At 37.6% G+C, this 16,067-nt stretch overlaps 1 protein-coding gene and 1 pseudogene across 1 annotated transcript in view; one reads left to right on the forward strand and one right to left on the reverse strand.

Moving 5' to 3' along the window:
• Positions 1–5,456, forward strand: part of Col24a1 (collagen type XXIV alpha 1 chain) — a 391,233-nt gene extending 385,777 nt beyond the window's left edge. The window contains exon 60 of the mRNA XM_047523663.1: positions 4,055–5,456. Coding sequence (XP_047379619.1) covers positions 4,055–4,201 — 147 coding nt within the window. The 3' untranslated portion in view covers positions 4,202–5,456. The remainder of the gene's footprint in view (positions 1–4,054) is intronic.
• Positions 5,457–8,029: 2,573 nt separating this feature from the next.
• On the reverse strand, positions 8,030–11,385 carry LOC124960181 (fragile X mental retardation syndrome-related protein 1-like; annotated as a pseudogene).
• Positions 11,386–16,067: the final 4,682 nt, after the last annotated feature.

A 16,067-nucleotide genomic window follows, 5' to 3' on the forward strand; every position in this document is an offset into this window, starting at 1 on the left:
CAGTGTTGAGAGAGGCATGTTAAAATCACCTAGTATTATTGTGTTATGGTCTATTTGGTTTCTGAAATTGAGAAGGATTTGTTTGACATACATGGATGAGCCACTGTTTGGGGCATAGATGTTTATGATTGTTATGTCTTCCTGATGTATGGTTCCCTTAAGCAGTATGAAATGTCCTTCTTTATCCCTTCTGACTAACTTTGGCTTGAAGTCCACATTATCTGAAATGAGGATGGATACTCCAGCTTTTTTGCTGAGTCCATGTGCATGGTATGTTTTTCCCCATCCTTTCACCTTTAGCCTATGAGTATCTCTTTCTATGAGGTGAGTCTCTTGCAGGCAACATATTGTTAGATCTTTCCTTTTAATCCAATCTGCCAGTCTATGTCTTTTGATTGATGAATTCAGGCCATTAACATTCAGGGTTATTATTGAGATATGATTTGTATTCCCTGTCATTTGGTTCATTTTTTTAATTTTATTTATTTATTTATTTTTTTGACACGACTTGGTTCCTCCTTTATTTGTCAATTCCTTTAGGATAATTCCTCCCTTTGCTGATTTGCTTCCTTGTTTTTCATCTCTTCCTCATGGAATATTTTGCTGAGAATGTTCTGTAATGCCAGCTTTCTTTTTATAAATTCTTTTAGCTTTTGTTTATCATGGAAGGATTTTATTTCATCGTCAAATTTGAAGGTAAGTTTTGCTGGGTATAAGATTCTTGGTTGGTATCCATTTTCTTTCAGGGCTTGAAAAATGTTGTTCCAGGCCCTTCTAGCTTTTAGGGTCTGGATTGAAAAATCTGGTGATATCCATATTGGTTTCCCCCTGAATGTAATTTTGTTCTTTTCTCTCACAGCCTTTAAAACTCTGTCTTTATTTTGTATGTTAGGTATTTTCATAATAATGTGCCTTGGTGTGGGTCTGTTGTAATTTTGTGTATTTGGAGTCCTATAAGCCTTTTGGACTTGATTTTCCATTTCATTCTTCAGATTTGGGAAATTTTCTGATATTATTTCATTGAATAGATTGTTCATTCCTTTGGTTTGTTTCTCTAAGCCTTCCTCAATCCTAATATTCTTAAATTTGACCTTTTCATGATATCCCATAGTTCATTGAGATTCTGTTCATGATTTCTTAACATCTTCTCTGTTTGTTCAACTTTGTTTTCAAGGTTAAATATTTTGTCTTCAATATCTGAGCTTCTGTCTTCCAGGTGTTTTATCCTATTGGTTATGCTTTCTATGGAGTTCTTAATTTGGTTTATTGTTTCCTTCATTTCAAGGATTTCTGTTTGGTTTTTTTTCAATATCTCTAACTCTTTATTGAAATGATCTTTTGCTTCCTGTATTTGCTCTTTTAACTGTCGATTGGTGCGATCATTCAATGCCTGCATTTGCTCTTTCATTTCATCGTTTGCTTCCCTTATCATGTTAATTATGTACATTCTGAACTCCCTTTCTGTCATTTCTTCTGCCATGCTGTCATGATTTTATTGATGTAACATCTAGATTTGTTTGAGGCATTCTCTTCCCTGTTTTCTCATATTGTTCAGGTATCAGTGGACTGCTGAGATGTTGCAGATTTCCTCTATTGTCTTATAATGTCCCTGAAGATTTCTAGTCTATCCCCTCTTAGCCTTCAGCAGCCTGAAGTCTTGGAGGAAGTTGATAATGCGGTGCTCCACAAGGAGGCTGCCTCTGTAGGGGTGGTGGCCTTCAGGTGGGGTATATTCCCTGCTAGTGGGCAGAGGTGCCTCCACTTGTTGACCATTGGTCAACCAAAGGGGAACTAGGCTGCGGGCTGAGACAAGGCCTGTTTGGGCCTGTGTCTCTGGTTTTACCGTCCTTGTGGGAAAACCTCACCCGGCGGGGAAGACTCACCCAGTGGGGAGGTCTCACTGGTCAGTTCCCCTCCTGGAGGTTCCCCTCAATCCACAACTACCGCCTGGGCAGGGCAGCCTTCCTAGGCAACATTCCCAGGGGCCCGGACCTACCTCCTGGGCCTGGGAGCCTTGCCCTTTGCAGACGAGTCTCCTTAGGCTGCCCCTCCTCAGAGAAGCTGCCCGCAGTCCTGGAACCTTCGCTCCACCCCTCAGCTTGTCTCTGTGCAGCTCTTCCACCGAGAAGCCGCCTAGGTCCCGGGACCCTGCTTTGCACCTAATCGCCTGGCTATGCGACCCTTCCTCTGAGCAGCCACCTGGAGCCTCATACAGATGCTCTGAGCCCCAGTGACCCGCTGCACGCCTTTTCCTCCAGGCAGCCACCCGGTGTTCTGTGTGGTCGCTTGGAGACCAAGCAACTCACTGTGCACCTTCTCCTCCTCAGGGCAGCCCCCCCCATTGTTCAGGAGCAGTCGCTCTGAGTTCAAACAGCTCGCCACGCAGCTCTTCCTCTCGGCAGCCACCGGAGCCCCGGCAGGTTGCTCTGAAACCAAGTGCTGTGCTGAGCGGCCTCCTCTGCAAAGCTCCCAGTTGTCCAAGTTCACTGCTCCAGCGGGGGGAGCGGTGTCTCGTTTGACAACTCTACTTCACAAAGTTCCCTGCGTTCCAGGGAACGTTCCAGGGAACTACCACCCCATCTGGGACACCTCCCCAACGGGAGAGACTCGCCCCGCAGCTTTGAGTTGGTCCCAAGTCTCTCAATATCTCCTCTTTTGAATCCTGAGTCCTGGAGCAACATGAAATGCAGCCGCCCTCTAGTTCGTCATCTTGAAACCCCCTCCAAAGGATGTATCTCTAATCAAGTGAAAATTTTAGGAATAGTTTAAGACCCATTCAAATCTAAATTTTAAATTTTTCCTGAAGCATTTCCTGAGTAGTCCAGTTAGAAATGAGGAATTTGTCACTCATTTTTCACATTATTTATATTGTACTATGATCTTGTATTATAGTTACTTGTTTATATTTCTTCTCTCTTCAACTATATTTATAAGGTTCTAGAATTCAGAAGCCAGAATTAATTTATTCATCTTATTTTAACTTAAAGTAAACCCTCCACTGTCTAAAACAAAGTAAAATAAAATAAAAATTTTTTTAAATTAATTTATTCATCTTTATATTTTTCAAGTACCATAGGAAAATTGAGGATTACATATTATTTAACAGTGCCAAATATCTTAGAGTTCAAAAAAATTTTCTCAAAAGAGTTAATGAATAAATTCAATGATGTCTTACTCAGAGAATTCTAGATCTAGTTATTACACCATGGTTATGACACAGTAAGTAAGTTACACAAGTAACTTATCTTCAATAAGCTTCAGTGGCCTTAACTTCAAAATGAAATTTCTAACTTAATCTCCAAAATTTCTTCAAATTCGAAAATGACAATACCACGATGAGTAAATGAATAAACTTCTTAATAAAAATCTCCACAAAACTAGTCAATTGTTTTCCATTTTGTCTTGTTGAATCTTCTTCATCATAGAACATTTTATGTTATGTTTTTGTTCCACAGATTTTATCAGAAACAGAAGAGCATACAGTAATTAGAGCAACAGATAGGCCTGGAAAAAGAAAGGAAAGGGGGAGACTATGTAAATGGAAAGCCAAAAAATGGAAAAAATAAAGAAACCCAGACAATGATTCAACATAATTATAATTTAACTACTTCTGACTTAATTAAAATCTGACTTAGTCTTGTTATTTCCAGCCAAAAGTACAGGAGTTGAGCTCACTCATTCTCTTTTACCCAAGAAAAATGCTCACCCTTAAGACGGGAACACAGAACAGATGAGTATTACTCAGATTAAGGATTGTGCAGCCTTTTAATTCATATCTGGTCCAGTGATCCTCAGACAACAGAAGCAGAAGCCTAGCATTAACCTCTAGAAATGAAAAATTAGAACACAATTCCATTATAAAGAAAGAAGTAAGCCTAGATTTCCAATTATTAATAATAATTATTACTATATTATTAAGCATTGTTCTAAATATTTTCTATTCATTATCTCTAATCCTTAAAACAAATCTTCATTGTTTGAGGGGGCATTGTCTGCTGAGAATGGCTGCTGATGGAACAGTTACACATGAAAGCTTCGTGTTCTTATTTTACAGATTCAAGATGGCAGTTGGCATAAGGCAAAATTCCTTTTTCACACCCAGGACCCTAATCAACTTCCAGTGATTGAAGTTCACAAACTTCCTCATCTCAAAACTGAACGGAAATATTACATTGAAAGCAGTTTTGTGTGCTTTCTCTAAAGTGGATTAATGCAGAATTCATGCCATTGGTCATAATTGCTGCAGAGGGAAAAATAGAAACATACTGTCATTATGAAGTGCATGGAATAAAGGCATTGGCTAAATCTTAAAGAATCTCAGGAAGAAAAGACTTCCTCCTAAAAAGGAGAAAAGGCATTTTTAAAGGACTATGATTGATAAAGTATTTAATTCTTTTTATTGATCTGAGCTTTCTTAGAGAATTTCCTAGAACTGAAAATTTATAAACATGGAATTCTTCAGGGTATCCTATATTTTTTGACTGAGAGCAAAGTACCCATTAGACAGCTGGAGACGCAGAGTACTGTGGAGCAATACTGGCTAATGCTCCCAAATGTGCTATGCTTCTGTCTAAAAATTGCAAGCCACAGTCTAATATGTCTTGTTTTTCCAAATACTAAGCTGTATTCAGGTCCAAATGGACATATACATCTTAGCCAGTGGTACACTACCTCTTACGTGTTGCCTTTTTGTGTTGCTTGGTGCTCTTTCTAAACATGGTGCTTGTGGCTTTCATGCACACTGTTTTATTTCTTTTTTCATCTTTGTCTTTGAGAGTGTATGTACTGGTTACATCAAGATATGTTTCAATTGTTAGTATTTTAATTTGTTTGGTCACATACTTAATAACAAGTAAAGCAATTATTTATGTGAAGTCCTTGTTTTATTTTAAAATTCTCTTTGTGCATAAGGAATCAAAGCCAACACATTGTAACCTGAGCTCACACACAAGAGAATTGGGAGGTTTCTTTTGTTTTTGTGTTATTTTATAAATTGTTGTAAAAAATATTTTAGGCCATCTACATCCAGTAGTAGATTTGGGTTAGAGATTGGGAATTGTGATATACTGTTTTAAAAATCCATGATCATCTGGAATGATACTTTGTGTATATATTTTTTGTAAAGTTTTAATTCAGCAAAACTTTTGAAATTGCTGCTGTTTTAAATTATAAAAACTATATTTCTGCTTTGTAGAAATTACATGTTTTGTAGTGTTCATTAATTTTCTTTCACTGTTCTTAAATATAATGTGTTAGGATTTAAAAGAATTTATTATACCAATCTTGAAAACAATATCCAGGAAAAAAAGTCTTTTCTACTTAAAGTAGGTTCAGCCAGTTCAGTCTTTCCTTGTTATCAGAGAGATGTTAGTTCAGTATTAAAAGAAAAATATTATACCTCTTGTTATATAGAAAAGCTGTTCATCTATTATAAACATGTCTTTAGCCATAGCAAACCCACACTTACTTGTCTATAATAAAAAAAAAATGTGCTTTAAATCATCTGGTGATTTGTCTTCCTTATGACTTTATTTAGAAAAATAGCCCCTCTGGCATAGCCATTCTTTACCTTATATATTTACATTATTAGAAAATATGTTACATACTTACAAAAGGAATATTGGGCTTGTTTCCTACTTTTACAACATGAGGCCATGGCACAGAAATAAACCCTGACAAAAATGATCAAATGATTTTCAACAGGATGTCAACACCTGTAATCCCAGAAACTCAGGAAGCTGAGGCAGGAGGATTACAAAAGCCTTAACCACTTAGCGAGAACCTATGCAACTTAGTGTGACCCTATCTCAAAAACAAAATTTAAAGGGCTGGAATCCAGGTATGGTGGTACACATCTACAATCCCAGTGACTCAGGATGCTGAGGCAGACGGAGATCACTGTTGTGCCCAAAGGCTTGAGACCCCACAAGGACCACCAGAGACCACGATCAATGCAAGCAGCAAAGAGTCATTTATTAGCGAGTTCGAACCCGGTCCTCTGCGTCCTTAATCAACGACGCTAGGAGAGGCCCCGAGCCCTCGTCAGCAGGGTTTTTATAAGGAAAAGCAAGCAGTTTTACAGTGTTCTTCTAATTGGCTAACATTCGAACAGCTAAACCTCCCCTGGTTGGGTCCGGTCAATCTATTTGATTTTCATTGGGTCCTGGCAGAACTGAACGGTCCTAGTGGAAGAAGGGAGGAGGGAAGGGGTGAACTATGCAGGAGATGAGTCGGGGCTAAGCCCCGCTCCCGTCCTTGACGGATAAGGTCTCCAGGCAACCGCACATTCCTCGGACAAATATCTCTTAACAACCTTGGTAAGCACAGGGGCCCAGCAGTCCTGTTTGTCCTTGAGACAGTTAGCAGCACAGATACCACCCTGCTCTCAACAATCACAAGTTTGAGAAGAGTCTCAGCAACTTAACAAGACCCTGTCTCAAAATAAAAAATATGAAGGACTGGGGATGTGTCTCACCGGTACATCCCTGGGTTCAATCCCCAGCACTACTAAATAAATAGAAAATAATAAGTGTTCACAAAGATGTAAAGAAACTGAAAGCTTTATGCATAACTGGTGGGAATGCAAAATGCTGTAGTCACAGAGGAAAATAGTTTGGTGGTTCCTCAAAAAGTTAATTATTGAATTATCATGCCATCCAGTAATTCTACTTATAGGGGTATACTCAAAATATTGAAAGCAGAAACTCCAACAGGTATTAGTACATCAGTGTTCATAGAATTATTATTCAAAAGAGCCCAAACAGGGAAGCAACCCAAATGTTAATCAATTTGGGGATATGGGAAAAAAGAAAAGATATACTGAATATCAAAAGAGAAAGGCTCATGAACAATTGAAATGCAGAAAATGCCCATGAACCACTGGAACATAAAGCAAGCAACTCATGAGCAATCCAGTCAGCACATGTCCTTGCCTGCAAAAAGTAACCTGAATGGAGGGCAATGTGCAAGCACAGGAAAACTGACTTGAAATTGCATAACTCCACTCTGACTCCACCTCTAGTAGTCCCTATAAATATTAAAACCCCAGACCAAGGGAAGCTTCTCACTCAAGAAAGCCTACATGCTGTCTCTTTCCTTTCACATATGTAAATTTTACTTTCCTAAGTAAATCTCTACTTGTGCATCTATATGACCCTCCCTAAATTTCTGCAACATTTGTTAAGAATCCCACCCTTCCTGATTTAAGGTAATTCCTTGGACCTTCCTCTGGTGACAGTTTCAGTCTATGTACTATACTTTCTATTCCAAAAGTAATAATAACAACAACTTTGTTCAGAGGCATAAATGATTTCTCTAGAAGCCATTTAAGAAACATAGAACAGGTATCTTACTATATGTTTTAAGTGTGTTCCTTTTTTTAGAAGATCAAAGTTTGTTTACTACCTGCATACGAAAACATATTGCACATCAAACAACCAAAATTTTAAAAAATAATATTAAGAAAGAGAAAAAGGAAAAGGGAGAAGATACTCTACTAAAGACTAACATGTAATTTGTACAGAATAAACCTTCTGGAAATTGATCTTTTCAATAGTTCAGATTATGTCTGAATAGTTATGACTAATTCAGCTTAGTGTTTTAACTAAAGCTGTTTGATTTTTAAATACTATACACTTTAATAAACCAAAGAAAGTGTCAATGTAGAAATAGTCATTGTCAATATCACCCAGTGTCCCTGCAGATGAGCATTAACAAGTCTTCCAGTGGCCTGCAGATTTTCCTCTACATAAAGCATCTTTAAAAACACATTAAGCAGACTAGTTTCTAGACTAAACTAATGAAGAAATTACAATTCAGTACAAAATATTTTAGACTGCATTTCATGCTAGGTTTCCTCAGGTGAAGCAGTAGTTGCATATTATTGAAAATGTAACAAAAGCAGTTAATGCTTTCATAAAGAATATTACGTTAGGGCTCCCACCCTGCCTACTTCCTTCATCTCTGCCATATTTTGAAAACAAAACATTTCCTATAGCCAGCAACGTTTTTTTTTTAATGTTACATATACTCAAGGTGCATCTGATGAGATGTTCTATAACACAATATAAAGTATGCTTAACATATGATTTCCTCAGGATATCTCCCCTTTCTGAATTCCAAATGGAGGAACCAAAAGTGCAATGTAAAGACTGGTGGTCCATATTCTATCTTTGCCAAGCTTGTACAAGCGCGGTTGTAAAAGTAATGTAAAAGAACTGTAAACTGGGAAATTCTTCAGTTTATGAAACACAATTCAGGACCGCTGATTTCCTTTTTAGTTGTAGATGAACACAGTGTCTTTATTTTATTTATTTACGTGGCACTGAGGATCAAACCAGTGCCCCATGCATGCAAGGGAAGCACTCTACCACTGAGCCACAACCCCGGCCCAGGACTGCTGATTCTCGAATATTCTCTTATTTTAAGATATTAATCTTTTCTTCTCCTGGAGTATGATGTAGCTTAGTAATTTCATCACCAGAAGCACTAGTTGGGCCATTTATTGCCTTTTCTGAAGGACCATACTCTTTAATAATATCTTTTGCCTATCCCATTTTCATTAGCTGAAGTTCTATCAGATTCAGTCATTCCATCCATCAGAAGAGCATCTTCATCAGTCCTTCCTCTAGGAGACTGATGAGATTTGCTGGCATCAGTGTCTGTAGTCTGATCCGATTCTGTATTATCAAGTAAGATGTATGGATTGCTGTCTGGATCTTTGAGCACAGAACTGATAGAGGATTTGCCACTTCGTGGTCCACCACAATCCCAATCCCCTGAAACACGTCTGCCTCTTCCTCCTAGGCATCTCTTGTTGTCACCCTGATGTCTGCTCTCTGGATCATCTTCTCCGGGTGATGACCAATTGCTCAGCTCATCTTCATGTTCAGATTCTGTTTCAGAGGGTTTAGAAAGCTCAGAATTTATGCCATAACCGGAGGTGTAATTAGGGCCCCAATGACCTCTGCCTCTTCCACTATAAGACCTAGAACCAATCTGTCAGAAGCTGTTCATCCATTGGTAGGCATTCCATTCTTAGTTGTTACACTTCCTTGAGATGAGCAATAAGATACTCTAAAAGAACTTGAAGTTGGGTGTGGTGGCGCATGCCTGTAATCCCAGCAGCTCAGGAGGCTGAGGTGGAAGATGGCGAGTTCAAACCCAACCTTGGCAAAAACAAGGTGCTAAGCAACTCAGTGAGACCCTGTCTCTAAATAAAATACAACATAGGACTGGAGATGTGGCTTGGTGGTTGAGTGCCCCTGAATTCAATACCTGGTACCAAAAAAAAGAAAAAAGAAAAAAAGAAAAAAAAAGAATTTGAAAATGTCCAATGCTTTCTTTAGTGCCAATTAATACAAATGGAACCATCCCATCTTCTGGAGGTAGTTTATTTTCATACTCTCCTTCGATTCTCACTCAAACCACACCAGATTTATCCACTATTTCTTGAATAACTTTGCCCATTTTTCCAATTACTTTTCCAACAAGATTCCTGCATAAAATCCTCCACAAATTCCAAGAAACCTCTAACCTTTTTTACAGCATCAGCACTTTCTCCATAGATTCTAAATGTTCCAATATCTTCATCTAGTTCAGTCCCAGTAACTTCAGGAGCCTTCCTAGCTTGCTGTCTATTACTACCATGTGTTCCTATTGCCAGTCCCATTAAATCTTCTCTCACAACAAATTCCTCATGAAACTCTGCTGCAAGTTGTTTCGTGCATTTTAAATGCTTAGTGGTCTCTTCATTTCTAGACATTAGCATCAATTTTGTATGACTACTTCCCAAATGAATGTCACTTAAATTATTTATTCTGTTCACAGTTGCTTCACTGGCAGACAGAATCATTAGTTGCATAGTTTCTGGATGGTAAAAAAAAATTCTGCATGCTCCTACTGTTTTAAAAATCTTTATGTGCATTTTCATTAGCACATGCCTCTCTTAAATCCTCAGGAACATCAATTGTGCACTTGAGGAATGTATTTTTGGCAGTTTTATTCTGATTGACAGGCTGAAGTCATCAAATGTCACTATTTCATTGTAAGTGGCATCACAAGCAGCATATTCAATGACATAAAATTCTCCTTTCATCATCCAAACTGCAGCCAACCACCATCTACATGGTACTTGGTCATTTTCTCTTGAATATACCTCTACTTCATCTCCTTCGCTAATTTCTTTTTTTTATATCAGATGGTAATCTAACTTCATTAAATGGAATCTGGTGTTCTGGTTGCCAATTATTTTCAAAAACAACTGTGAGGGAGTCTTCATGAACATCTTTGATAAATCCTTTGTAGAAAGCCCCGTTAGAGTCACAAATCTCCACTGTCAGCTCTACCAAGTTGGAACCCTTAAGTGTGTTCTTGAAATATTAAATTTGAGGCAAATCAAGCTAAACATAGGCAATAGAGTACAGTGATTGAGTGCTCTGATGATTAGTTTATTCACAAGTGGAAATAATAAAAGAACTTATGGCAAGGATGTGGGGAGAAAGGTATTCTCATACACTGATGGTGGGACTGCAAATGGGTGCAACCACTCTGGAAAGCAGCACAGAGATACCTTAGAAAACTTGGAATGGAACCACCATTTGATCCAGTTATCCCACTCCTCATCTATACCCTAAGGACTTGAAATCAGCAGACTATGATGCAGCCACATCAATGTTTATAGCAGCTCAACTCACAATAGCCAAGCTATGGACCCAACCTAGATGTCCTTCAACACATGAATGGATAAAGAAAATGTGGTGTGGATACACAATGGAATATTACTCAACTATAAAGAAGAATAAAATGGCATTTGTCAATAAATGGATGGAACTGGGAATATCATTCTAAGTGAAATAAGTCAATCCCCAAAATCAAAGGCCAAATGTTCTAATATGTGGATGCTAACCCATGACAAGGGAGTTGGGGAGGGGAAGAATAGAAGTCCATTGGAATAGGCAAAGGGGAAAGAAGGGAAGGGAGGAGGAGAATAGGACAGTAGAATTAATCAGATATAACTTTCATATTCTTGTATTTGAACACATGAGAGGGTAATTCTGCACCATGTACAACCACAAGAATAGGATTGTAATTAAAAAATAAGTTTTACTCCACATGTGTGTAATATGCCAAAACACATTCTACATTCATATGTATCTAAAAAGAACAAATAAAATAACAACTCATTTGGTTGATGAGTGGACTCAACAAATTTACATAGGAAAATGCTTAAAACAATGCCAGGCACAATGTAATTTTACAAATATTAGCTGATACTACTGCCTTCTTCACCATCCTCATTAAAGATTTGAATCATTTTTCATAGTTATTGCCAAAGAAAGCTCTACTGAGTCTCCTAACGAAATTGTTCGTCTGTTTTGAAGTCATGCTATCCCCATGTAATGGTTAATTTAAATTGTCTACTTGAGTGGATTAAGAGATACTGATGATTAAGAGGTTTCTGGGTGTGTCAATGAGGACGTATCTAGCAATGATTGGAATGTGGGATAGTGAACTAAAGTGGAGACCCTCCCACTTTGTGGGCAGCACCAACAAATAGGATGGTGACTTGGCAGAACAAAAGTTAGAAGAACAAGGAAGCAGATGCAGATGGAAGTTCAACTCTTCTTGACTGGATTCTTGATTCTCTTTGATTGTCTGAGTATATCAACCTCTCACTTCTTCCCTCTTCCAAAGCAAACTCTTCCAGTGATTCTCCATGTAATTTCCAGAAGCCTTGGTCTCGGACTTGGGTAGCACTGTTGATCTTTATTGTTCTGGGGCTTCCACCTCCTGGACTATGCAACTGCTGGTTCTTCCAGCTCTCCAGCCTGCAGACGGCCATTGTGAACTGTCCAGCTTCTGGTCATGTAAGCCAATCTAATAAATCCCTTTTTTATAATCATACTTCCTGTTGATCCTGTATCTCTAGAGAACCCTGAAGAACATACCCCATAATTTGTTTTGTAAATATAGATTTTATGTTCTTATATATTAAAGATTTTCTAAAAATAAAGTGCCGCTCTATCTGTATATAATTAAGAAGTATGCCTTGATATTCACCCATTTTATATATTAATATAGAAACTTAGGTAACATCAAAAGTTTACTGTGATATAAAAACAGCTTCCCAAGATGAAGGATAGAGGCATCCAACACTTGTCTGTGTCTTTATGAGATAGAATTAGAACGATTGGGATATAGTTGTTCATTGAGGTAGGTGACTGTGAGAAAATGCTAGAGTTCAATAGTGGATGGATAGAGACTAGGAAAAAACGCAGAAGTGCTAATGAGTAGAATGTTTCTCCAGTGAAACAGAACAACCTAGCATCAATCACCCAGAAGAATGACAAATGGAGGGGAGTTTCCTTTGGGGAGAAGGTAGAAAAGAAAGAAGGGAGAGCCCTGGTGAACACCACAGGCACTGAATTCAGCACCCTATGAAACATAGGCTAAGCAAACAACAGTCCTAAGATTTGCATAGTGAACTGGCTCTGGAAAAGTTCTCTGCACTTCCCAGCATATACTCAGTACTATAACTGGAAGCCATCTTGAGAATGGCCCTATTGTCTGAGTTCACTGCTATGGGAAGTGGCACCTGGAGGAATAGAAGCTGTTTGCTTTGGAATCAGCAGTTTTCCAGGCCAGCTAATAGATTCTGGATAGCAAACAATTGCATGTGATTACCACAAGTGGGAGCAAGGACTAGGAGCACCAGAACCAGTGGGCAGTGGGTCACACAGAACCCACTGACATGCAGCCCAGTGCTTCTGTGTCCTCTCTTCACTCTCAGGCACATACAGGAGCATGTCTCAGAACTGGTGTTACCCCAACCTCCTCATGCACAGCTCCATAGAGAAGTTTGGAGAGTGCACATTCTAACACGAATCAGTGTCAATGTCTACCCTGCTCTCAAAGTACAAAGCCCAAATACCTCCAGATAGTTTGTTCCTAGGGATCTCTGAGTTCCGCCCTCATTCCAACATGCATACTAACTGAGAGGTATTCCAAATGACTCTAGCCACAAATCGCTCCCACTTGTCACCTGACTAGTACTGCAAAGGAAAGAAGAGGATGAGTGAATAATTCAGCTTTGCTCTGTCCAAGGGATGCATAATCTAAGAAAAATTAGACATTATTATCTGCATCGGCTGCAAGTTCCCACTCTTGCCCACTCATTTGAGAGCACCTTGGCAGAGGGAAATTTTTATTTTTTATTAATACTTTTTTGTTATTGCTGTTTTGCTAATTTTAATATTTAATTTTCCCTTTCCTTTTTTCTCCCTTTTTTAATCCCTTTTCTCATTTTTTTACTTTGCTCCAAGTACCTTTTATTAATTTTATTTTTATTATTTTTAACTTTTTTAATACTATTTTTCACCTTTTCAGTTGATGGTATTGCTGTGGTAGTTTTTATTTGGTTTTTAATTCATTTCTTTTTTGTTAATTATTATTATTTTCTTTTCTTGTTTCTTTGTGGTACTGAGGATCAAGCTCAGCACATGAAGCACATTGGGAGGGTGCTTTGCTGCCAAGCTACACACTCACTCCAGCTGAGAGGAATTACACCTTGATTGGACCAGGACTACTGGACATAAAGGGAACATAGGCCCCAATACAGTAATTGTGAGTGACTTCACTATCCCATTCTCATCAAAAGGTAGATTATCTAGGCAGAAATTAAATGAAGAAACATCAGAGTTAAATGACACTCTAGGTCAAATGGGCTTAACAGACATCTATAGAATATTCACTCCAACAACTGCAGAATATTCATGAGTTTCACCAGCTCATGGAATTTTTTCCAACATAGATCATGTATCAGGCCATAAAGCAAGTCTTACAGTGAAAAAAAAACTGAAATAATTTCTTTTTGTGGGTGTGGGGAGGGTTCTGGGCATCAATCCCTGGGATACTCTACTATTTAACTATATTCCCAGTCTTTTTATTTTAAACTTTGAGACAGGGTCTCACTAAGTTTCCCAGACTGGTCTTGAACTTGTGATCCTCCTACTTCAGCCTCCCAACTAGCTGGGGAGACACACCACTTACAAAAAAACCCAAAAAAACAGAAAAAAAAAAAAAAAAAAACAATTTCTTAGTATACCAATTTTCCCTTGTATATCCCATTTTCACCAATATAATCAAGAAACTAGAAATCAACAGCAAGAGAAACTATAGATATTATAAACACACATGGTGTTTGAATGGTACTTTTGAATAAACAGTGGATCATTGAAGAAATCAGGGGAATCAAATGAAAGTGGAATTACAACACACCAAGACTTTTCTGTATAGCAAAATTACTACTAGGATGGAAGTTTATAGCTATGAGCACCTACAGTGAATTAAAAAAAAAAACAAACAGAGATCTCAAATAACCTAATGGTGCATCTCAAGATCTTAGAAAAATAAGAAAAAAACTAAACCCCAAATCAGCACAAGAAAAAAACAATAAAGATTAAGGCAGAAGTGAATGAAATAGAGACTAAATGAACAACATAAAAGATCAATGAAACAACAAAAAAAAATGGTTCTTTCAAAGATAAATAAAATTGACAAAGTACTTAGCTTAACTAACCAAAAGAGAGAAGACCCAAACAGACAAAATTAGAGATGAAATGAGATATATTATAGCAGATACCAGTGAAATTCTTTGGCTCATTAAGGAATATTTTGAAAATATTTATATGCCAATAAACTGGAAAACCTAGAAGAAATGAACAAATTTCTGGACATATATGACCTACTGAAATAAAACCAAAAGGATATTTTTAAAAATCTAAATAGACTTGAAAAAAAAAAAAAAAAAAAGCAATGAGATTGAAGCATTCGACAAATGGTGCTTGGAAAACTGGATATCCACACATAGATAGGCCCCTATCTCTCACCCTGTACAAAAATAAACTCGAATGGATCAAAGAGCTTAATATAAGACCTGAAACTTGAAACTACTAGAAGAAAACACAGGGGAAACACTTCAAGCTATTGGCACAGGCAACAATTCCTGAGTAGGATTCTAGTAGCTCATGTACAAAAGCACGAATTGACAAATAGGAGTACATCAAATTAAAAGCTTCTGCCCAGCAAAGGAAACAAGTGAAGAAACAACCTACAGAAGGGGAGAAAATCTTTGCCAGCTATTCATCTGTAATATTGTTAAGATCCAGATTAAATAAAGACAAAAAAAACTTAACAAAAGAACAAGTAATCCAATCAAAAATAGGCATATGATCTTAACAGACACTTTTCAAATAAGCACAAATAGCCCATATATATATATATATATATATATATATATATGAAAAATGTTCAAGGATATGCAAATTAAAACCATATTAAGACTATCTCACCCCAGTCAAAATGAGTATTATCAACAAATAAATAAAATAAATACTGCCAAGGATGTGGAGAACATAAAACCCTTATACACAATTGGCAGGAATAAAAATTAATACCATTAAGGAAAACAGTATGGAGAATCCTCAAAACTAAAAAGAGAACTACCATATGATCCAGTTATTCCATACCTAGGTATTTACCTGAAGGAAATGAAGTCAGCATACAAAAAGAGATAACTGCATACCCATGTTTATTGTGACACTATTCACAATAGCCAAGATATGGAATCAGCCTAGGTGCCCATCAACACATGAATGGAAGGAAAATGTAAAATGTGATATATACACACAATGGAATTTTAGCTATAAATAAGAATGACATCAAGGAAAATGGATGAAAATAGAAGACATTATGTTAAGTGACATAAGTCAGACACAGAAAGACAAGAATTGCATCTTTTTCTTATATGAGAAAACAAAAGTAAAAATTACTTGGAAGTAAGAGAGGGATTTTAGGGAAGGAGAAGGAGACTGTGGGGAGGGGAAGAGAGAAAGGAGGGAAAGAAAGGGGAGTAATAGGAGGGTGGATATAATCAAAGCATGAAATATCACTGGGCATGATGGCACTCGCCTATAATTTCAGCATCTTAGAGACTGAGGCAAGAGCATCACAATTTTTAGACTAGCCTCAGCAACTTAGCAAGATTCTGTTTGAAAATTTTAAAAAGT

The sequence above is a fragment of the Sciurus carolinensis genome, chromosome 1, assembly GCF_902686445.1.
Source record: "Sciurus carolinensis chromosome 1, mSciCar1.2, whole genome shotgun sequence".
In the NCBI taxonomy this organism is placed as follows: domain Eukaryota; kingdom Metazoa; phylum Chordata; class Mammalia; order Rodentia; family Sciuridae; genus Sciurus; species Sciurus carolinensis.